Here is a 25148-nt window from a genome sequence, read left to right as displayed (position 1 = left end):
CTTCTGATTCAGCCCAGCTTGCCAGCATCTTTGTGCGTTATTCTGAACGGTAACGTGACACCTGACCAATCAGCTCTGGGCATCTTTCTTTCCTCTGATCCATCAATGTCAACCTCTCGGCCAGAAGTGTGACGAACTTGAACATGCCAAGACAAAGCCAGATTTCAGACGCTTCCAAATATGATCCAGGCTTTAAAAACAAACAAGCAAAATCACGACTAAGGCACTGATGTTAATAAGAAGACATAAACTCAAAAGTCACTGGGATGAAGAGATAACTGGGGCATTGTGGTTAAAAAAAAAATGCAACTCAAAACTGAGACATTCCAGGTCCTCGTGTGGTTTCACATCATATGGTGTGTCTCCATCACAACCCTTTCTTGGCATGACAGCCCGTCTAGATCTGTTCGTCAAAATAAAATATGAACTCTCACTCACCCCGGACCCAACCACTGGAAATCGGCCATACACTACACTAGGTTACACATTGCAAAGCATGAGTAAACTCTGCTGTAAAAACAAAACTCCAGGTTGTGTAAAAGAAAAGAATTTCACCTCTCTTAGGAAGAGCAGTCGGTTGAGGTCTCTGTTTTTTCTTGATCGTGGGCGGAGCAGGACCTTCCTCGCCCTCCTCGCAGCACGTGAGGAAGACGTGTCCACATGGGTAACTCAGATGCTCATGCACTTCACAGCCTTTACCCTCTTTTCGTAAACGCAGACCCAGTGCACAGCAGTTACAGCAGTCCTACATTAAATAGCAAGAAAGAGATCGAAAACATTTCTTTCAGTCCTAATCTGTCATGATGTGACTGTCGAGCAATAAGTAATTTCTCAAGCAGCAAGTCATTTCCACACTGAAAGCCAAAATGATGTATAATATTACACAAACACAGCCAATCAGAGCATTTTTTGAGGTTTAACATACACCACCTTTCATACTTTGAAAAAAAAAACGTTCAAACTATTTGAGATTAAATCGCGATTAATCGCATCCAAAATAAAAGTTTGTGTTTGCATAATATATGTGTGTGTACTGTGTATAATTATGTTGTATATATAAATAAACACACATATGCATGTATATATTTAAGAATTTTTATTTATATATAAATTATATTTATATATAATATAAATTATGTATAAATATATATACAGTATATACATGCAAATATTTCTTAAATAAATACATGCATATGTGTATATTTATATATACAAAATAATTATACACAGTACACACACATATATTATGCAAACACAAACTTTTATTTTGGATGCGATTATTATTATTATTATTATTATTATTAAAATTAATTAAAATTATTATTTTTTAAATCAATACTTTCATTCAGCAAGGACCAATTAAACTGATCAAAAGTGAAAGTAAAGCATTTATGATGTTACATAAGATATTTGTTTCAAATAAATGATGTTCATTTGAACTTTCTATTCATCAAATAATTGATGATTAATAATTGATTACAATAAGAAATGTTTCAACTAAGCATATTAGAATGATTTCTGAAGGATCATGTGGCACTGCTGAAAATTCAGCTTTGCCATCACAGGAAAAAATTAAAAATATATATTAAAATATATTATTTCACAATTTTGCTGTTTTTACTGTATTTTTGATCGAATAAATTAACGACCCCAAACTTTTGAACAGAAGTGTAATTGGACCAAAAGGGAATTTCACTGTGGGCGGGGCTACCCAGCTTGAACCAGCAGAAATAGAAACCAAACACATTTTTAAAAATGTCCTGCTGCTTGTTGTGTTCACAGCTTGTTAAGACAATTTTTTTTTAGATTTTGTCATGTTGGGACTGATTAGGACATGATGTTATCGCCAGCCTTTCACATGACCAGACAGTATTCAGTAAATAATTTTGAATTGGCCAAAATAATGACTGTTTCCAAACATACTGAATACCACAGAGATCATGCATCATTTGTATTTTTCTTTCATTATTTTATGAACTCTGTAGACTGTTTGAAAACAGTCATTATTTTTTAGTCCGTTTGATGCCACCAGTTAAGATCTTACCATTTGGGAATCTTCTCCACAGAGCGGGCTGTTTCCCTCACAGGCATGTCCGGCCTTTGCAGCATTCATGCCAGCCTGACACCTGCTCTCTCTCAGAGCACCTGAACAGCACTGCTTCTGGACAACACTTGAACAAAGCAGAAAAAACGTTTCTAAACCCAAGCCTGTCAACACCGTTCTCATCAGATTTACTTGTTGTTTAGAGCAGAGGTTTTCAAACTGGGGTCTAAGGTGTCCCAGAGGACAGCAAAAAGAGTGCTAGGGGGTCCATGGAAAGGTTTTCAGAAAAAAAAGAAAAAAAAAAAAAGAAGAGAATTAATATATAAGAGAATTAAAATATTAGTATAATTAATACTTTTTAAGACATAAAAAAAAAATCAGCATATTAGAATAATTTTTGAAGGATCATGTGACACTGAAGACTGAAGTAATGATGCTTAAAATTCACAATTTTTTATAATATTTTACAATAATATGTATGTTTTTATTGTATTTTTGATCAGATAAATGCAGCCTTGGTGAGTATAAAAGGTGTTTTTCAAGAGCATAAAATCTTATAGACCCCAAACTTTTGAACAGTAGTGTACAGTATATCATATTATATTATTAAAATACAATATATAATAATAATATAATATATACTCTATATTATTATATTATATAACTAATCTTTGACAGCCATAATTTTAAGTTTCTCTTCAGGTTTATACATTTAATTGTGGGTAGAAAAAAAAATAATGCAGTGTCAACTTTATAGAAACGTCATATATTTCCAGAAAAAAAAAATTATAGTAAAAATTGTCTGTTTATACATGAAAATATTTAGCTGTCTTTTACATTTAAGGAAAGGTGTTACATCCTCATCACATTTACAAGCCCATGGCACCCAAAAGGTTGAAAACCTCTGGATGCTTTGAAACAACTGGTTGCAACTGACCAATCAGCAGCAGCTTTTTACATTTCATTTGCATCCAGAGAAAATTAGTATGGATTATTCTCACTCTGCTTCCTACTTGACTGATTCCTCAAGGAAGTTTTACTGAGCAGCATAACCAAGGATCTGAAATGTCATCCAGCTTACCCACACACAGAGCTGAGGTCTTCTGTTTTGACAGGCATACGGTTGCAGTGCTGGTTCTCCTCGGCCCATTTCTGCCCGGCCACACAACAGCTCTCCACCAATCCTGGAGGTGAAAGCGCCGAGAGGACAACCATCTCACAGATCAGTTTTATCTTACATAAACCAAACAAAAGAATAGAGAGTTTACAGTGAACGCGTTTCTGACATGAAAAGGGCAGACAGGCAGACAAGAAACTCAGCATTGATAGAGCCCCAGAGGCGAAGCCCAACTCGGATCCATAGAAGAAGCATAAAAGATGTAATCTGCAGCCTTTGTATAGAGGGAAACAGAGAGACTGACTCAAAGACTCAGACACAGTCATGGTATGTGCATCGTCATAGGCGTCATTAGCACAAAATAACTCAGCCTTCAAATATTTGTCTTTAAAAAGCACCAATTTCGATAAGCCGTCTATTGAAGACGAATTTGAGGAGCATATCCGGCTGATCTTTTCAACAAATCGTGATACAAAGAAACAAGAGTAATGACTCATTTCAAACACTTGACATTTTGAATTACTCATCCCTCAGTGCGAATGAAGGCCTGAATTAAATTCAAATTGAACTAAATCAGTTTGTGGAAATGATGGATGAAAACCATAAAAATATAGTCAAAAATCATATGACTTTTCTATTCAGACATGCTGTGAAACAGCAGTTAAATGAATTTTATATGATTAAATCCCATTACTTCAATGAGTGTAGAGAGTATAGAAATGTAGAGAGGACTTGATAACATTAAGTATAAGTCTGACAAGGGTAATTTTCAATCAGACCATAAGAGGGTAATAATGAAGACTGCTTAGGTGTGAGTCTTACGGCCCTTTCATATACCAAACGCTAAAAGTCAGTGCAAATGTTTGGTGTGAACAATACTTTGAATTGAAAAAATGGATTCCCATGGAGTTATTCATTCTGGGAGCGAACATTTGCCTGCAAAAGAAGAAAATAGGCAAAAACGGCTAGTTGAGACACTAGGAAGTCATTAAGGTTATTTTTGCAATAGGGAAAACGTTAACTATCTGTTTTGTATGGTTCTCAACTGGCTCTGCTTCAGAACTTAGATTTTACATTGGACAAATGACCTGATGCAGTACTTATCTTAGAAAAGTAAACAAAATTATTATTATTATTATTATTAACTAAATTAAAATTAAATATTATTATTATTATTTATAATAATCATTATAATCAATAAAAAATATATAGATGTCATTATATAGTATACCATACTATATATACCAATTATAAATATATATCTATATGTAATTTCATGTGGATTTTATTATAAAAATCATAACAATAAAATCTTTATTATTGTCATCTTTCTCAATCAGAACAGACATGTGACCCTTTTTGAGGTTTTGACCATTTGAGATATATGCGTTTATACAGAAACTGACTTTGAACAATAACTCCACCCTGAAAAATACTCACTGTTAAAATTATGATAACTAGCCCGCATCTCCTCTATTACCAGACAAATCCATGATCTGTGAATTTACTTGGAGAGGATCTGATTGTAAAATTGCTTAAGCAGTGACATGAGGCCCGGAGCGCTCTGGGATTCCTGGAATGCTTGACAGGGGTCACTAGCTGCTGTTCCAGGTGACTTTTTGAACTTTGTGATAAACTTCCATCTGTCCTAAATATCTCAGAAACAATAGGGCCTCTAAGCTATTTATAGCTAATCAGTGGACAGACATAGAAGTAAACAGAGTCGAACGTCTTATTGGCTTTCATGCAACAACTAAAACACACCAATTCAGTCAAATTTCGACTCTGTTCCTGCTGAACTCAAAGAAAAAAAGCTTGCAGAACTGGAACGCTTGTCATTCATAGTTCTTCACACCCCTTGAGTGTTCGTTTATTAAATATTTGGGCTAATTCGATTATCGTAGCTGCCAATAACCGCATAATACATTTTAATTTTATATTTCCAAAAAAAGTCTGCAGATTTTGCCTGGGATTTCACTTACATCGTGTGTCGTACATGTGAACAGCAGAAGTTCTGGAATTGATTAAACATCTCTAATACTCATTGTTCTGATTAAGTCAAGGCATAATCAACAAAAAAGTCACTATAAAAAATGTAACATGGTTTCCAAAGCCCAACGACAAGGGGGGAAAAGGGATCTCTTCCATGTTGATTGTTTTTTTTCCCCATTGTTTTGCACTAATGTCTCAGAAAATCCATTGAACCAAAATCCCGCTCCTCTTAAACATCAAGCATGATTGGGAAGAGATTGATTATAGAAGTTGAGAGATATGACAAATCCCTCAAGTTCCACAAGCAAAACCAGAGAAAGGATGTGGAAGCACCATGTGTTCTTAGTTTTCTTTGTGTTGCGAGTGCAGTGAAGTTCAGTGCATTTAACTTTCATGTAGACAAAAAATTGCGTGGCGCTGGAATCTTGTCATGCCGCACCTGGTTTATATACTACATTTTTTATTAAAACGTTCTGTAATGCTTAAAAGAGTTTAAGGTTTGTCTATAAATATAATCTTTCAAATACAGCAGAGGAAAAACTCATTAGCAAAGCGTCTCCAGAGACGAAGAGTGACCGGTACTCTATTAAAGAACACAAAAACTGACCGCAAGACAAAACAACAGTCGCTTAGCAATCAGCTAAAAAAAACTTCTCTGCTTTCCTGTTTAACTTTCACAGCCATAAAACATGAGTGATGCCCCTTTTTTGAGCCTTGAATTGTATTGGGGTTTGTTTATTTGTACAAGGGCATATGTTGTGTTCACGTTATTCAGTGCATGTCATTTTTATGATACCGTGAAAGCACGATGATTCATAATGGCTTTGAGTTTTCTGCTCATTTTGCTCAAGTGCAACAACTGTTACGACTATGCACTGTATCTCATAATTAATGATGAAATCTGTAAATGTACTTTTTGATAAAAGCTCAGAAAAACACGAGTCTTTCATTAAGCCCAGACTTATTTCGCAATGAAGGCCTTGCGCATTGAGTTAAACAAAGCTAATGTTTAGGCTTTGACTTTATTAAAACATCCTTCTCAAGGATTTTCTTCAATATGCTTACAAAGGCCTGTATATTAAGAGCCTGTTAAATTGCAGTATTGATCACATTGTTGTTGAGATCTGTAAAACCTCCCATAGATTCACACTAAGGGGTGGGCGCTAAAACGAAGGCTGTTGCCATTGCTCTGTTAGATCATCATTAGGTCATCTGTAAAGCAGATGGTTACAATACAAAGCGCTCTTCAAAACAGGTCCTCTCTGAGCTCGACAGATTTAGCCTTTTCTTTCACAGATGGTAACAGAACATCTGCAGGATCAAAACCAGGGAGATTTGTGAAAGCATGGATTGAATCAGTAAACAGCATGTCGGTAACAACTAACCAGAAAATACAGTAACATAAAGAAAAATGTCTGCTTCATCAGTTTTCTTGAAAGTGAATGAAAGGTATTGATTATTATTCAACCAACATTTATGAAATAGAGCTGTTCGGTTTGTAAATCCAGAAGAAACATTTAAAATGTTGCCATTTTTAGAGCAATTTGGCTTGGAATAGCAGCTTTTTATATTTATAAGTAAAACAAAGTATGTGGTTAACATGATTTGAAGAGACGTTAATGTTTTGCTCTACATTTTGTTCACATTTGTTGAACAGCGGCTCTTCGAGTAATGTCAACCACACGCCGTATGCTACTCAAATTCAAAACTGCTGTCCTAAAAAAAATCCATTAAAGTTTCCCAAGAGAACTCATGGCAAATTAGCCTAGGTCGACCTACAAATTGACGTCAAGACTGAACAGCTCTTTTGGGTCACACAAATGCCATAATCAGCCACAAACTGCAGATTCAGCCACTCTAATGATCTCATTTTTAATCTTCTTAAAAGCGTTCATGGCCCATTGGCGTTCATTGACATATCTGTGATGACGAACTTGAGTTCATAAGTTGAACTTCTGTTAACCATACACCCCTTTAACTAGTCATAAAGTCACATTTTGACCTCAAAGCGGCAATTGTCTGATCTTTCTGGGCAACCACGTTGAAGAGCTCTTGACTTTGGTTATTTACTCCCAAAGCAGACAATGAGAGATCCATTGTTCATTCCCACAGAAAAACAGATGTTAAACAACCCAAATATTTATTATGTTTTGTTTTAAACTGTTTTATCGAACGGCACAAATCGAATCCTTCCTTCCCAGTTTGAATCAGGAAGTTCAGTGTGAACGTCTATGTAAATTAGAAAGGACAAAATACGGAAGAAACATAAACATTGTGCATGCATCATTATGATATATTCCATAAACAAACAAAGACTGTATCATCAGCAAGACGGTGTTTGAGAAAATGGACATTGTTCCTGTAGTTTGGACTTTAAACAAGATATTGTGGAACTAAACACTTCTAACTAGAACCAGATGCAATCTGCAGATGCTTTTAAGGGAAATTGGTGGAGGTTTTGTGGAATGAATTTAAAATAAATTAAATATATTTGCCAATATATTTAAAAAACAAACCAATAGGGGATAGGAGATGCATATACAATCTGAGGACTTCCTTACACTTCCTAATAATGATGGCTATTCACAATGATTCACTGCATACTCTTAGACTAATGGCTAAATGACTAAATGTCACTTCACACAGGTGACACAATTTAAAATCTGAGAACTCTGCGTTGTTGCAACATCTCAGACAGTTTTAACAGTCACAAATACACTCAAACAATGGCATAGGGCCACTAGCTTGCAAAGTACATACTTGACATAGAGCACTGGAGGGGCGTTAAACATTGGTTTTTATTTCTGGCTGCATTTCAAGGCCCCAAATGCACATTGTCCAATGTACTTCTAAATGTGCACCATCAAAGTCGCTTTTTAATAAACAATATCTACAAAGTCAGCGCTTAGAACAAGTGCCTGAAGCTTTTCAATTTTAAGTGAGCATACCGAGCGTGCTCCGCTCATGAATGAAAATCGATTTCTTCTAAATTAGTAGACTTATTTTCACATTACCCCTGTTGAGTGGTCTCCATTTTTTTTTTTTTTTTCATCAACTAATGGAAAAAGCACTACACAAATATGTTTATGTGAAAAAAATAACAGTGACAAGGAATGGCTTGCCATGGAAATTAGACATGGACATAATGCAAAACCAAAACCCTGACATTTTCTGGACATCCCTTTCTTCGCCATCATTATAATAATTAGGTGAACGCTTCATTCTTTATCTTACCTCTGAGTCACTCTCTAACTCTCTAATTCCTTGTTGGAATAATAATTCTCATCATGCTATCATGAAACTATATGAATATAGTTTACTAACATGAATATATTGCTCATAGTAAATTCATGTAAACTGCATTATAAACAAATAAGACACATTTATTGTAAGTGTTACCACTAAAATATTTCAACCTAATTCATCAGTTATTAAATCAAGTACTTTTATGCATTCAAAAGCATTATTTTCTTCAACTTATTACATGAGCATCATTAGACAGCCATTTGTTCATGTTAACTCCTATGTGTAAACTTATGTTAAACAGGAATCAGCATTATTGCATTCAGCATCTCCTCCTCCTGTCATTATTCTGTAACTGACACAATACTCAAGACTTCCTTTGATAACTGTACGAAAAGCCTTCAGATGCATAATGCATTTCCCAGGACAATGAACTCCCAGGCTTTGTTGTTTCAACTCTACATAAAGTCTCTTTGTTTAATGAGTCTAATCTCTTGCAGTGACCTGCATCCCCATCCGGCTTTCCGTACTCCATCAAATTGTTTGCGTCTGGTAATCTATCACTTTCAGGAACACGTCAACACACTTTTGCGTACAAAGGAACATCCAGGAAAGAAGCTGAGGCGTAGCCAGCATGTGCCAGTGAACTGTGCGTTTCTGCTAATATGAAGTAGCACAAAGAGGAATTAGTCTGGAGTCCTTCATTCCAACACTTGCATTCCAGGTCAAGTAATTTCCTTTTCTGCTAACCGATGTCATTGCTAACACCACACGAAATGATTTAAAGAATGAGAAAAATTCAAGATATAAAACCCTAATACAGAGCTGCTGATAATGTTGTGAGCTTTGCTGGTCCAAGTCTTACTGGTCAAAGTTAAAAAATCCCTGAAGGGTCCCCCTTCAAAGTAAGATAAAAAATTATTTAAATATATAATAACATAGTATAAAAAAGTCATTACATATTTTAAAATATAATAAAATAATTATATCATAAAATAAATCAATTTTATATAATAATTATTTATATTAATAACAATTTTATAAATGTTATTATAACTTATATATGTAATTGTAATTTTTATTTAATAAAAAATATAATAGATATTATTTAAAATATAAATAAACTTTAATATGTAATATACATTTAAAAAATGTAAGCACATACTAATAGAAAGTAGCAGCCAAAATTAGTTTCATAATAACAGCAGACAAACTCATCAACACCATTGGTATGACTCTGCAGATGGATTTACATTACTGTCATAATCAGAATCTTTAACCAATAATCTCTTCATTTCCTGGGAACGATTACTGTCTGCCACAGGGATGCACCCGTCACAGATGTAACATCCTATAAAATGATTGGATCTGGACAAATCACCAGCCTAAATAATTTCAGAACTATGAAACCTCCCCCAAAAAATCTGCACTACCATTGCAATGTGTCAGTAACTTTCGTGAAAAAAACAAACAAAAAACAAAACAAAATTAGTTCTCATAGACTATTGATTTGTACGGTGACAGACAGACACAGCTCAAATATCCTCAAATTTAAAGAAAATTTTAACAGAAAAAAAAAGGACTTCTCTGGTCTACACTCAAATAAAGTTGTTGTTTTTAGAGGAAAAAGACTTCAGATTATTAAAATGGTCTTTACAGTAACAAACAAATGGTTATTTTAGAATCTGTTGACTGAAAGGTTATTTGGGGAACCAAAAATGGTTCTTCTATGGCATCACTGTGAAAACCCTCTTTTGGAAATTCCCTTTTTGAGTGTAGTGTTGGATACTGTTCTGATTTTCTAGGGCAGACTAGCTACTTGTAAAGAACTAGTGACACACATTATAAATAATAAGATGTTGTTTCTTATTGAGTCAACAACTGCACTTCTAGTTGAGTAAGGGGAGATCTAAAAACTAAAGTTAGCCAGACTCTTAGTATTTTTAATGAGAGACTTGTATGAGCTACTCTTAACATGCTTATACTCCATCATTATTTTGAGATGTTGAGGCCATAATGTCAACCACTTTTGCCTAAACTCTTATAAACCCTTTGTTAGTTTGTTGATTGTGGAAGATAAGTCCTTGCTAAGAGCGCCATTGTTCCACATTGTTGAGAGAGATCCCCATCTTAATTGCTCTTCAGAATACAATCAACTCCCTACGTTGAATTCTTATGGCATTTAAAGCAGCTGATGAGTGATTTTCCAAAACAGACCTTTCACTCACTAATACAGTACACTAAAAAACAATGTACTAAAAACCTTTCCGCTTTTCGAGTACAGACGACAAAATTGTTAAAATGATCCCCGTTCACACGGATCCGTGAAAACAACTAAAAACGATGTATTACTCATGCCAGGCCAGTAGTTGGCGATGTCACTTTGTAAAGTGCATGTGCATGATGTCACCGTTTTCACAAATTTGCGTTTTTGTAGTTTGCATGGAGACGATTAGCCTAGAAATCTAGACGCACCCTAGCGACAGCAAAATGTATTTTGCAGCCAGGGTAGTCTAGCAACTCTCAATTGACTTTCGGAGCTGTAAAAACCTAAATTGGGTCAGGCCAGTCACATCGTGTATAGAGTAGGTGGGGCGGGCTTAACATAATGACGACAGAGTTGCGACAGTTCCCTGCTACTTGAAAACAAAGAATGGCTGCTGCTGCTGGCGAACAGTCTTTCAAATCGGCTTTGGCCGCGACTCTGGAGGACTTTTTCTTTGAGAAAAGAGCAAAGAACGGCACTTAAGTCATTCTTAAAAAAGGAAGATGTGTTCGTAGTTTTGCCGGCCAGATTCAAAATTTGAATCTATCAACTAACGTAAGCCAGACATCCCAACCTGCACAAAGTCATTTCCCGGAGTCAAGAAATCTCCAACGGGGGGGGGATTCGGTTCTGATTAGTTCGGTTCGAGAAATCTCCAATGGGGGGGAGGGGGGGGGGGAATTCGGTTCTGATTAGTTCGGTTCGAGAAATCTCCAACGCGGGCGGGCGGGGGAATTCGGTTCTGATTAGTTCGGTTCGAGAAATCTCCAACTGGGGGGGGGGGGGTTCTGATTAATTCGGTTCGAAAGTAGAGATAAAATCCCGAGGCACACACGCAAGGTCTCTCGCTCCCTCTCTCTGCCGTAAAATTCAAATTTTGAATCTGGCCGGCAAAACTACTCTTGCTTCCGGGAGATTTTAACTGATTTGCGGGCATCAGGGAGCCGCTATCAATATGCGGGAGACTCCCGGAACTTCCGGGAGACTTGGGATGTCTGCGTTAGCTCCGCTGTTGGGAAAACGCTCTGGTTGGTTGAAGCGATATCCTATTGTGTGCAGAGGGAATTTGAAAGACAGCCGTTTATCCCGCCCCTCGGATTGAGCCGTGTCTATGGTGAGTTGCCAGACCTAACATCTTGATGTAGGTCTGGCTTGCCAGGCTAGGAGACGATAACAGTATCGTTTTCAAAAACTTGCACATCGAAACCTGTTTTGAAAAGTTTGCGTTAATAGGCCCCCAATATGGCCCACAATGTTGTTGTGTAAATGAATGCCAAAAATGGAAAAAAGTTTTCCATTTTAAGTTGAAAACGGTGTGTTGTGTAAATGGGCCCTACATTTTTACCAAAAATTACAAAGAAACTAAGAAAAACTGTTTTTCTTGTAAAAATGATCTTCATTTGAAACTTTGAAATATAATTTTTTTACATTGAATACGCATGATGCACTGTTTTTTTACGAGCAATATGCACAACAGGCATAAGGTGAAATAGAACAAATAAAAGAAAAAAAGAAAAAAGAAACAAACAAAAGAAGGAAAGCCCCAAGCATTCCTGGTTGTCCAACTGCATTCCCAGATAAGCCAAAAAAACTTCAATAAAGCGGGGTATTTTTTGTTATTATTTTGCGGCACTGACCAACAAGTCAAACTTTGGTGTGAATGTGCGTGAAATTGACATCAGAAAAATGTGACTGCCCCTCCTCCCCAAAATCTCATATGGGGTTCGTATTTTAAATGCCCTGCTTCAGAGACTTTGTTGAATATTTTTCTTTCAGAAAGAGTCATGGTAGCTTTTCTACACTGTCTGACAGCTCAGAATAGAGAATTACTGCTCCAACTCACATATTTCAGGGGGAACTAAAAGAACCAGAGGTGCAGTGTGAATACAAGGCAATTTCTCAAGGACAGTAAAACAGACACATTGGCAAAAGCCCAAACGCATAGGCCTACTCATATTTCCTATAGTAAGGGCTATATGAGCAGAAGAACACGATTGGTCAGTTTTCTTATGCTGGTGCATGAGCGTGGATTTGAAACGAGAAGGTCCTTGGTAATTGCAGTTTTTTCTGCAGCATTGTGGGCCTATGGGAATTGAGAAATCACTTCTGCTGAGAGCAGCACCCAGTCGCTTGGCTCCAAGAGGCAATAACTGGACCTTTTCAACCGTTCTGTGAAATGATGTATTCTCACGGTGACTTCAAATCATCCTGTCACGCTAGGCATAAGGACAGAGTTTAATAGGGCATCTCATATTTCTCCTAACTCAAAAGGGCCTGAACTTTCGGTTTTCTTCATTTCATACCATACTGATATAGAAAATCCATGCCAATTACAAAGACTATGCAGCTTGTAATTTTCTGGTGTGATAAAATCTATGTGCTGTAATGTCATTGGCTGATTCCTGCATGCCAGACAGTTTTCCAATGGCTTAAAATTGAGTTTTGTGGCTTTTAGTTCATGTCTGGTAGCATTGAGGCTATATGCAATTGTGTACTTGACAAAATTAACTTTTAGCAGATATACAAAATCATTCAAAAGTAAGTTTTATTAAAACTAAATTAATACTTTTATTCAGCAGGGATGCATGAAATTGATCAAAAGTGAAAGTCAAGACATTTATAACGCTACAAAAGATTTCTATTTCAAATAGATGCCGTTCTTTTGAACTCCGTTCATCAAAGATTCCTGAAAAAAGGGCATCACAGTTTCCACAAAAATATTAAAGGCCCACTGAAGTGCCTTGAAATGCGCAGCATTATTCAACGTAATTAACGTTAACGTATTTTCCACTGAAACAGGAAGACATATCGAACAGCCCCTCCCCTTTTAAAAAAAAAAAGCCAATAGCGTTTAGTTTACAGCTCAGCCAGAGCCGTTGAATGCGGTAAAGCCGCAGTTTCCTCCTAATCTCTAACCGTTTCTCCTCCTAATCTCCACCATATCGCTTTAAAATATAGCATTCTGTGCAGAATTGCAATGAGTCTGATGCAATGACTCGTGCATGATCCGCTCTGTGCTATTGTGTCTCTGGACCGGACTGTGTGTGTGCTGCGGCGGTTCCAGTGACACTTACATGAAACCAGTCTTCATTCACACCAAATGATAAGCATACCGTATTTACACTGTCTGAATTGTTCCCTATCCCCATATGAGAATGGCACATTCACATAGTGACTTCAATTTTGATTTCATTGTTAATTTAAGTAGCACAACTGTTTTCAACATTGATAATAATAAGAAATGCTTCTTGAGCACCAAATCATCATATTAGAATTTCTGAAGGATCATGTGACACTGAAGACTGGAGTAATGATGCTGAAAATTCAGATTTGCCATCACAGGAAAATATTACATTTTAAATTAAAATATATAAAAATAGAAAAGTTTATTTAAACATTTCACAATATTACAGTTTTTACTGTATTTTTGAACAAATAAATGCAGCCAAAAGTCTTGTTTCAAAAACATTGACAAATTTTACCAACCCCAAACTTGTGAAATTGACAATCTTTCTCTTCTGTCAAAATATGCCAACAATATTGATGACTCGCTCTGCATCCTGTCAAATACATTTTCTTTCCCAAACAAATGCTCTCTAGAATGTCCCTCCCACTAAAACCACTTGACTTCGACTAGCAATACAAGTGCTGTGACGTAAACTAACAACTATCAGCTTAAAAAACAGTGATGAACCCTTTTAAACAAAAGAAAGCAAACGTTGCCTGTCATGATGCCTTTAAATTTCTACGTTTTTAATGTTTTTAACAGTGTATTCTCCCAGAAGTCTAGTAAAATACATTGTAACATGTGAACGCACAAAACAGATCCAGGAAGTGCAAATTCAAATCCATATGTCCCAACTCTTTCTTATGTACTGATACACTGTCAAGAACACAGACTTAGTCATGGGACGGGACACACCCTTGATCAAATTGTATAATTCAGCTCTTTCAGCTGTAACACGCATGCCAATCTGGTCCCAGTCCTATCCAACATGAACAAAAAATACAAGAATCAAGAAGCAAGCTCATATTCAGTTAAATCTTTCACATAAAAAAAAAAAACCCAGAGAGAGAGAAACCTACTCCACAACAGACTCTGACACTACTGTAATATTTATCACAAACGAGAAAGTGTGATCACACTAAACCTGTGACTGACATCCAGACTCTCGCAGTGATTTCTTTTGCGTGATTTTGGGCTGTGCTGGTGTTTCAAATGATGCTGTTGGAGTCTCTGTTGGACATTTAATCTCCAAGCTCTCCTCCATCAGAGCCTTTTGGACAGACAACACTGCCTGTATACGGCCTTGTGTGTTTCTCTGATGTAATATGATTGATCACAGACACATGATTGTCTGTGGACATACTGTTTACCTCAGCTATGGATATGCATCATACAGCATAGTTGTGCTGGTAAAAACATGAATTTCTATGGTTTTTCCATGGAAACTAAGCTGCAAACATGGGTAATTCATAAGGTGTCACAGTTATGATGTCACTACATTAGCATATGACCAGACCACCCATTCAACATATAAATTAAATATTAAGGCTCAGTATTCAGCAACATGGTAGGAGCATTGTTACCTACTGCAGATGTTAAAATATAAGGAAGATATGCTTTCCCAACGGAAAGCAAAAGTTTGGGGTCAATATACTTCAAAAGTCTTTTATGCTCACCAAGGCTGCATTTATTGTAGCCACAGTCAAAAATATAGTAAAAACAGTAATATTGTGCCATATTATTACAATTTAATATTTCCTATATTAATAGATTTTTAAAATGTAATTTACTTTTATGGCTTTTTTGGCAAACTCCAGCCTTCAGTGTCACATGATCCTCAAATCATGAATGAAATGTAATTTGCTTATGTTGCTTTGTGCACATTCTTGTACTCAAAAACTTTGGCCGCAAAACACAAAATTGCTGAAATATCTATTATATTATGAAGATTCTGAATCTTAATGTATTATGGACAGAAAAAACAAACAGTAGATATCTTATTCATGGATGAGTGTAAAAGTCAATCATCAGCAGTTTTCATTGGGCAGAATACAGACTTTGAGGCTGACAGGCAAGATTCAAATGAATGTGCATTTTAACACCATATCCACTATGCATGAGGATTTATCATAGCACAAACTCATATTTTCAAGTATGCTGAGAGCATACATTAGCCACAATGATCTGTTTGTTTGATACCATATGTTTTGGACACAGAGGCAATTCATCTCAGAATTTAACAAATCTACTGACGTCTCACACATACTCTGTATCTCCACAAAATCTTTCTGGCATCAACTCTTGGAAAAAGCAGCCAACATGATTAAAATGAAGTATCCATCTTTTTAGATTAAACTGGCCTGATTTGATAAAATCCAATAACAGGACTTTGAATTCTAAAGTAATACATTATTAGTGGTGATGAGTTACATTGTGTTGCCATATGGGCATTTGAGGCATCACACCACATTAGCAGTTTGTGCATGTGCATTATATTTATAAATCTCACGGCAAAGAAATTCATCTTGACTTTATTAGACACTTTAAAAGACCAAATAAGTATGGAACTCATCAAATCATAAACCAGATTCCTTCAGGCATAAACTGATGAAAAGTTAGAGGTGAGACTCAAAGATAGGATTTTGAGGCTACACATATTATTAATATTTATTTATTAAAAAATAGTTTTGAATTCAAGATGTTATTCTCATTGAAAATTATGTTAAAGTAATCAATTCCTCCTAAACAAGCTCAATATGGTATCATAGTGATGTTTTAAATGCAGAACATGAGTGAAATTTTGGTGGAGCAGGATAAAAGGCACTAAAGTGACATTTCCTTATGAGAGTCAGTTACATGAACTAACAAATCTGAATACAAACTTAAATTTAGACCCGATTTCCTGCATTAAGTGTTAGCCTTAAGGGAAAAAAATAAATCTTCAGAGCCCTGTCTATATCATTATCTCTGTATGGCTCTGAGTCTCTTTAATTCTTAAATGCGAACAGAACCTAGATGCATTTGAAATAGGGGAAGACGGGATCACAAATCGCTGCATTACTGCTGGCAGTAAACATTCAGACGTAAAAGAGGATATCAACAAAGTGCTAAGGTTCCCACTAAAGCAAGACACCACATGCACATAGGCTACATACATATTAGCACAAGCACCTTTTCATCCCAAGCAAATAGGAGACCAATGTAGGTTGATTTTGACGCATATTCCTGATTTCCTCCATTTTAACTGCTAATAGTCTATTTAAAATGGTGTATTCACATAATAAACATATTATGCTTATAATGGAGCTCAATCGTAGAGCACTTGGAGAACTTTCAAAATAAAAATGGTTCACATTTTATAGCTGGAATTACATCACATACCTTTAATAACTTCCTTGGTTCAAGGAGAAACTGATCAATAAAACTGCACGACAGACGGTCCGAGGGCCCTATTTTAACGATCTGAAACGCAAGTATCAAACGCGAAACGCTAGTAACTTTGTGGGCGGATCTCGGGTGCTGTTGCTATTATACCGGTGGGATAAATGACTCTTGTGCCTGACGCAAATCTAAAATGGGTTGGTCTGAAGTAGCTACGTTACTCATAAGTGTGGTTTGGGCGTAACCTGAAGTAAACCAATCAGAGCGACACCTCACACTTCCTTTAAAAGCAGGCACGTTTGTTCCATGGCGGATTGCTATTATAACGGCGGATTTGCCAGGCGCACGCCAGGAGCCATTCACAGCAGAGGAGACCGACGTTCTTGTCAAGGCTGTAAAAGACAGAGAAGTGACATTGTATGGGGATGGGAGAAACCCACCCAAATAAGCTTCGGTTAAACAGGCGTATAATAATTTGGGTAAATGTGTAAGCTAGATTTGTGCCTATTTCTTCACATCTTCATGGACACCACAATGATTTCCCTCGTGTGGAATATTTTTTCCTTGTAATTATGTATGGTTTGCAAAAATGTCAACTGCTGCATCTGTGTAGATGAGATAAGCTAAGTGTATGCGCGTTGTGCACATGCTACATTATGGCCAAGCATGTGCCCTTAAAATAGCATCTGAATAACGCGCCACTGACTTTAGACTAGGTTTTTCCTGGTCTGTGAAGGAATTGTTTTCTGGAACTGCAAAATAGCACCAGGGAACGTTTGCGCCGGAACACGCCTCCTCTTTTCGCTGAACCGCCCCCCCCGGGAGCGCAAGTTCATTCCCTAATTTACCGACATGCGTCTGTTGAGGGAAAAGTCCGCTGTGCGTTGGGTGCAAAATAGGAATGATACATGCGTCGGTGTACAAAGTCAATTGCACTGGGTGCAAGATAGGGCCCTATGAGTTTAACTACCCCATCCTTTAAAAACTCCTATATAGCCATACCCTGGATTTTGCCAAGGCTTTATGGGACTAAATCTGTTTTTTTCCATCTTTTTTTTTGGTCACAAAAAACATGTCCTCATTTGATTCCAAATAACAAGTTTCCCATAGGACATTGCAAATCTCCATTACAGACATTCATGATCGGTGGGTGAGATGAATCATGCAACACAAACAGCCTAGGCTGCTACCTTTGACTTTTAATTCAATGCACATGTTGGTAATGCCGGTATGTGCAAAACGATAAACTGCTTTCCTGCCAAACATATTATCAGTACAGTATGCCTCCACTTTCCCTGATTATCATACTCATGCAATGCAGAGATGCAAACTGTTGAGAGCTCCAAGTGTTTCTATCCGGTGAGAGCTGCTTATTTTGAGCAATGGCCAACTGGCATCCTGCAAGATAACTAATTCCTCTCCTTATCTAACTAATTGTGCAATGTTGCCTTTTGGTTGAAGTATTCTGTCACAATGATCTGAGCTGACCCTTCCAGCCTGAGATTTAACTCTTTACTATTTTCAGGGAATCCACTTGACTGAGAGGGTAAGCTTTACCAGCACTGTTTTAGGGTATCTTGTCTTGTCTTGGTCAAAAATAGCAAAACAAAAATAGCGGTTCACTAATCTTAAGTTGTATACTGACCGTGCCTAAACAATGAAAGCTAGACAAGACAAATCAAAACTAAACAATGAGAAATGATAACGGATTGAGTTATTCTATGCTATTCAAAAGGTTACATCTATCAATGTTATGCAAACAACAGTTTTACATTTGGCAAAAGAACGATCTGTCATTTCTTTAAACCTCTGGAACAAAACTGAAACCTTAATATGAGTGATGAATCTCATTAAAACATGTCTAGGTCATATTTCACTCCACAATCAAATAAAATAAATAATTTTACCTAAAGAAAATAAAGCCCGTTATTAAGATTCTTTGCATTCTGACATTATTTTCATGACATTTCTGTAATGTTTCCAGATGTTTTACTGTTGAGTTTATTTCAATCTGTTGACTATTACAGTCTAACCTCGCCATCTGAACTTATAAAATATCAGAAGTCAGTGATTTCGTCACGAGATATTTAGTAGGCACTGGGAACGTATTGAGTTACGTTGGTGCCCCATTCAAAAGCCCAATTAAATATTTCAGTTCTAGTACAAGTCAAGATGAATTATGCAGACAAAACCTATAAACACCTTTTGGTTCAAAGTCACAAGCCATTTTCCAGTCAATGGTGTGTTTATAGCTAGCAATGTTTTTCACTAATTGAAGCTTGGAGCGTGCTAAACGACACAAAGGTGTTAGGTGGTGTGTGAGTGAATATGATGACTGAGCGAGGAGGATGTTCCCAGCGGGTGCAGTGTTTTACTTTGCGATCCAGACGGCCCCCCTGAGTTGAATATTTATGCTCCAGCTCACAATTCCTAGGACTAGTGAGAGTCCTTACCATTTACATGTCGAAATCAAACATGACAGCAAACAGTTTTCCTAAGCGCTGTGTGATACCAGAAATACTTTAATTGGTAACCTGCCATGTAATCTGTGAAAACAAGTCACCGTAGACATCTCTCGAGAGGCCTGTTTGTTTTGTCTTGTCGTACCGCGGGGTGCAAGGCCCGGTGTATTCCCCGGTAATGTATTACCGTCATCTTTACACAGCTGTGATTGTCTATGGCAAGTTGCCAAGCACTCAGAATGAGAGTTTATGGTACCAGGTGAATGTCAATTATAAATCACATTAGCATTAATTATGCACTAAAACTCTTCAGCATAACAGTTCAGCACTTGAAACACTGAATAAATGACAAGCAGTTGCTTGTTAACTCACCTTCTTCCATCCCAGAATGAGTTCCGAGGGTGTTGTCGGCCTCTTCCTCCTCCTCCTCTCTGTAGTTAAACAGACTGTGGGACTGTTTGTTTGAAGGTGGGCTGGTTGGACTGAACTTAACTGGAGAGAACAACTGCCACTGATGTTTCCTCTCAAGCTCTGTGTTGTGCTCTCCCAAAGTTTGCACATGTTCTGCTCTTGGGTTTTGGTGCTCAAGGGGTTTTATGCGTTCATCACGATGTTGTTTGTGGTCCACAGAAGGTTCTCTGGGATCCACCGAAAGCCTTTCATGTTCTTCTTTAAGTTCTGCTTCTGATTTTCCATGTTCTGGTATAGTTTTGGTAGAGGTGGTCACACTTTGCTTAACGGGACCTGGACTGCTCAGGAAATGTTCATTCTGATTACCAACAGCTGATTGAATGCCATCAAGGCTAGTAGTTTCATTCATTACAGCTGCTTTTTCCTTACTAGACTCTCTTGTGATAGTTTCATCATGTTTGGAGCCATCTGTTTCCACGTAATTGGGGAGAAGTGAATGAATTTGACTATCTGATACGCCGTCCCAAGCCATCTGCAATGAAGTTGCGGTTTCCCAAAGCGGAGATGTAGTTTGCTCAATAGTCAACGGAGAGTCAGTGACCATCTTGCTGTATGTGGTGTCCTCCTGTGAGGTATATGTATCCCCAACAGTAGTTTCTACAGGAAATTCAAGCTGTTCATCATCTGTTAGGTCCTCTTGATTGGTGTTGTCTTTATAAAGACTAAAGCTCTGGATCTCTGTGGTATCTTTGTGAGTGGAGAATCCCACTCTGTTTGTAGTTTCCACAGGAAGGATGAATTGTTCCCGGTCTGTTTTATATTTCAGAGGGCTGAATAGCTCATTTTTTGGTTTGTCATTATGAAAACTGACTCTCATTCTATCTGTACTGTCCTTATAGAAAGGAAACTGCGGCCTATCTGTTGTCGACTTGTGAATACCAAACATCTCTCTCAGCTCTTGCTTGGCTCCCCTTTGCACACCCTGGCGGGGGGTAAAATTATCTGAACGAGATACCGAGATGATGGATGACTCCGTAGGAGCTTCAAAATCACGCAGAGATGAAGCTAAGGAATCAGTCGGTGGATAATCATAGTCTTCTTCATCCTCCTCCTTCTCGTCTGCGTGTCTCATACGCAGCTTAAAAGGACGATTGCTATCACTGTGCAAGGGAATGTGTTTGTTAAAGGGACCTCTAGATCCTTGATGGTTTAAAATGTGTTGTATAGGGTCTCTGTAGTGTCTCTCTGGTGTGCTTTCCTCAGTTGTTGTGGTTAGCACGGGATTTGAAGCACGCCTCGGGTCACAGTTTGGAATCGGATAGCACATTAGGTTCCCACCTTCTTTCGGGCAGTGGCATACTTGGCAAGGGTCAATCTGGAATGTGTGCCCAGCTTCATACTTCTGCTCCAAGTGAATGCATCCAACTCGTTCACACTGAATGCACCCGTCTGCCGGTTCCAACAATTCTATGCAGTTAGCCGGAATCTCAGGGCATGGAATAAAATGGCAGCTGATCCGTCCACCTCCTTGCGGACAGGAGCATTCAGTACTCCCAAAGTCCACAAAGTACGACTCACCTTCTTTAACCTTGCCGTTTCTGAAGCCAGCGCTGATGCAGTCATAATACTGGTACCCCTCGCACATGCAGCCCGTTTGCATGCAGGTAGCGCAACATGCTCCAGTGTCCAAGACTTCTTCGATGCAGTTGTGCAATTCAGGGCAATCCACACCAGTGCAATCCCTTTGACAAAGGCCGCCGCTTATACTCAATAAAAACACCAAGTTCAAGAGGCCATGGGCCATTTTGACTTTGTACCTGGTGTGTCAACAGCTGATAAATGTCTCCAGTCCAGTACACTCCAATCTCTCCAGAGCCCAAACAGTCAGCTCTCCTCTTGTGAACTGTAAGCTGTCAGAGAAACCTTGAACAAAGAGAGAGAGAGATGTAAGTTAGAGAGCACTCTGAAAATTTCCTGTGGAGTTCTTCCAGCCAGTCAGTGTGTTAAAGCCAACATCTGGCTTCACAGTTGAGCTCACCCTTATAAGACCATCCCACATTTTAAAATCACAGGGTTGTCCAAGCCTGATCTCATGATTTCCCCTTAATCATGAAGCACCAGCATTCAAGCTCATTACCATTATGGGGCCGCCACACGAATGGCGTATTCAGTGGCATTAGATTTTGTAATATTCCATTTGATGGGGTCTTAAAAGCTACACCACACCATATGATTTCTCTATTATTTTTGATCGCTTTTTCTTATTTGTTTGACATTTATGGGACAACTGTGATTTGCTTAAGTTAGTGCAGGTCTATAATGAAGGAAGTCATACTAAACTCTCATTTGCAAATGGCAAAGCCAACTAAAAGGACTCAATTTGAGGCATTCAGTGCAGACACAAAGCCATTTTAGATGAGGTGTTTTGTGGGTTAAACATATAGAGGGGATTTCAAATAATTCAGCAAAGCTGTGTTTTTCTGTAGTAGCGATGACTACAGCAGACTACAGCGGTACAAGACTTGTTTCTAGCATTGCAAGCCATTTGTATTGAATTGCTTTCTATTCAGCGGCTGAGAAACACATTCTGTTTACTTTGGAAAACCCTTGGAGTCCCGAGGCCCTGAACGTTTAGATTTCATGGCAGATGAAAGTAACTGCTTTAATTGTTGCCAAAAAGCACAATTAACCTTAATATCTAAAAGTCTGGGCAAAACATTTGTCTCTGCCACATGCCAACATGATTTAAAACAACTGGTCTGGCTAATTATACAACCTGTGTGAAGCGTTAAAGAGACAGTTCATCCAAAACTTAATTCTGTCCTTATTTATTCAGCCTCAGGTTGTTTTAAAATGTGTTTGACTTTCTTTCTTATGCAGACCACAAAAGGTGAAATCTTGAAGAGTGCCAATGAGACTTTAAAAAAGATGGCAATTTCAATGCAAAGCTCCAATTAAAGTGGTCTGTACACTACACTAGGCTATATGCCAAGTGTTGTGAAGGCATATGGTAGCTTTATGAAAGTAAAAGAGCAAAATTTGGTATCTGATAGCTGTTTATCGCATTTAGAGAAGTAGGCTAGCGAATCTGATTCATGAATCGGTGATTTGAGTCTGATCTTTTTAAATCAATCCAATTCACAAAACCGAACTGACTGATTTGTTTACAAATCAGATTGATCCAGTTCTCAAGGTCATTTCACTGTTGTTGCAATGCTGTGGTTAACAGCTTATTGGATGGAAAGATGAATGAATACCTACTTAAATTATGGTCTGTATTTAACCCAAACTGCACAGTTGTGTGGACTACTTTGAATCTTTACAGTGTCTCTTTTAGTCTTCAAAACTTCTATGTTCAACAGGTAAACGAAAGTCAGGTTTGGAACAATATGTGGGTGAATAAATGATGACAGAATTTTTATTTTTGGGTAAACTATCCTTTAAATATCAATAAAAAATCAAAACAAAAGCTATTCATTTCAATTATACATGCACTTTAAACCATACATGCCAACCCTCCCGATTTTTCCGGGAGACTCCCGAATTTCAAAGCCCCTCCCGAAAATCTCCCGGACCGACCTTTCTCCCGAATTTCTCCCGATTTCCACCCGGACAACAATATTGCTACACCAGCCGTTTCAGACTTGCGCTGCCATGGCGTCTGTCGTTGCTATGCAACCAAACTGCGCTCTCCACGATGACGACGAAGAAGTATCAGCAAAGGATTAATTGATTTCTAGCCCTCGCATTAGCTTTACTATTAGATATATTTCTGGAGATGAGAAGGAAAAACCCGCCTGGAAAAACTAGCGCACCACGTTGCTTCCATTATGAGCGTGCTCACCGCGGCCGCGCGCCTACAGTTGAAATAACGACCTTGAGCGCGAAAAAGACGCGATATGTGAACGGCCCCTAGAAGCAGACGTCTGAAATGAAAGGCAAGAACGGCTATTTATTTAGCTTTAGACTTACATGAAAATGTAAAAATGAAATGTCATAATTATAATGTTTTGAGAGTTTACTTATGTAATTGTTGCATTAGGCTATGAATTAATAAATGTTTATTGATAAGATCTAGCTATTTCTTGTCTTTTCATTTACAGTAGCAAACAAATTAGGGTCTAACCTCCTGAGGAGAGGCCTTAAGGAATTGAATTTGAAATTTTTCTTTGCGTTTGTGCGTGTGATATGACCCCCCCCCCCCCCCCCCCCCCCCCCTTTTTGAATATCTCCCTAATTCTGAGGTCTCAAGGTTGGCAAGTATGCTTTAAACATTAAAGCGTCAATTTAAGCATATAAAAATGAAATGGGGCAAATTAAATTGAATTAAAACTACAAAGAAGACTGCATGTGCCTCTTATAAAAATTATTATAACCACAGTTTCCGCCAAAACTCGATAAAAAGTGGTAACAATAGCCGCAACACTGTCATCAAAATAATATAAATGACTTGACAGGAATATTTTGAATGTTTTAAAAACTTTCCATATTAAACTATTATCATTTTATTTAGTAACAATCACTATCTGGTAGCCTATTTCGGCAAAATCTGTGATTACCATGGTAAAATATGGTAAGAGCTGTCAGTAATATGCATACGATAGCCTACCTCAAGCCCGCGCTCAAGCACCAGAAGCAGAAGAGTTCTGTTTTCATTTGCAAAAAAAAGGTAAAAACAATGTGCAGCCAATGTTGTCAATAGTCTAACTTTACAAACCTGCTATTGGAACATAAACTTGTTTTTGGTTATTATTCAGAGCATCGATTTATTTTATTTTATTATAATAGCCCACACGTGAGGAGCGCTCTTTTGTTGACGTTCCTAAATAAAAATTTTTAGAAAGGTTAAAAAAATTACCTTGCGGGAATCATGTTGTTCCGTGCGTCCACAGGTTAGAAGTTACAGCCAACTAACTTGCCTTTGACACAGTGCAGCTTAGTGTGCGTTGAGATTTGTAAAGGGGAGGGACAAAGTTGGAGAACTCCATACGGTGACTTTATGAAGCAGCCCATTCATACAGTACAACCTTATAGCATAAGAACAATTCCCGGTGTTTGCAATCAGATGCTAGTATTTTGAAAACACCACAGTATTTAGCTTGGAAATTCATTAGTCAATTATATTATGTATAGGCTATCTTGAGAATTTAATTTTCCTCCTAGTACATCAGTATATGTGATTGCACAGTAAAACTGTACCTTGCATGATGCAGCCTATACTCCCA

The 25148-nt window shown here is 37.6% G+C and overlaps 2 protein-coding genes across 3 annotated transcripts in view; both read right to left on the bottom strand.

The window, feature by feature from the left end:
* The window catches only part of alpl (alkaline phosphatase, biomineralization associated), a 343644-nt gene extending 334360 nt beyond the window's left edge, over positions 1–9284 (bottom strand). Inside the window, exon 1 of the mRNA XM_079856813.1 lies at positions 9275–9284. The gene's annotated coding sequence lies outside the window, so the exon portion shown is untranslated. The remainder of the gene's footprint in view (positions 1–9274) is intronic.
* Positions 1–24866, bottom strand: part of fbln2 (fibulin 2) — a 50521-nt gene extending 25655 nt beyond the window's left edge. For both annotated transcript variants that reach the window (XM_079856807.1, XM_079856808.1), the window contains exons 1-5: positions 24782–24866; positions 19885–21846; positions 3126–3228; positions 2045–2171; positions 556–745 (exon numbers count right to left, since the gene is read on the bottom strand). In XM_079856807.1, the coding sequence (XP_079712933.1) occupies positions 556–745; positions 2045–2171; positions 3126–3228; positions 19885–21727 (2263 nt within the window). In that variant the 5' untranslated portion in view covers positions 21728–21846; positions 24782–24866. The remainder of the gene's footprint in view (positions 1–555; positions 746–2044; positions 2172–3125; positions 3229–19884; positions 21847–24781) is intronic.
* Between the last annotated feature and the right edge of the window lie 282 nt (positions 24867–25148).

Source organism: Squalius cephalus (genome assembly GCF_949319135.1).
Source record: "Squalius cephalus genome assembly, chromosome: 22".
Taxonomy (NCBI): domain Eukaryota; kingdom Metazoa; phylum Chordata; class Actinopteri; order Cypriniformes; family Leuciscidae; genus Squalius; species Squalius cephalus.
The sequence above is the reverse complement of the archived record's forward strand: the minus strand, read 5'-3'. Positions and strand labels throughout refer to the sequence as shown.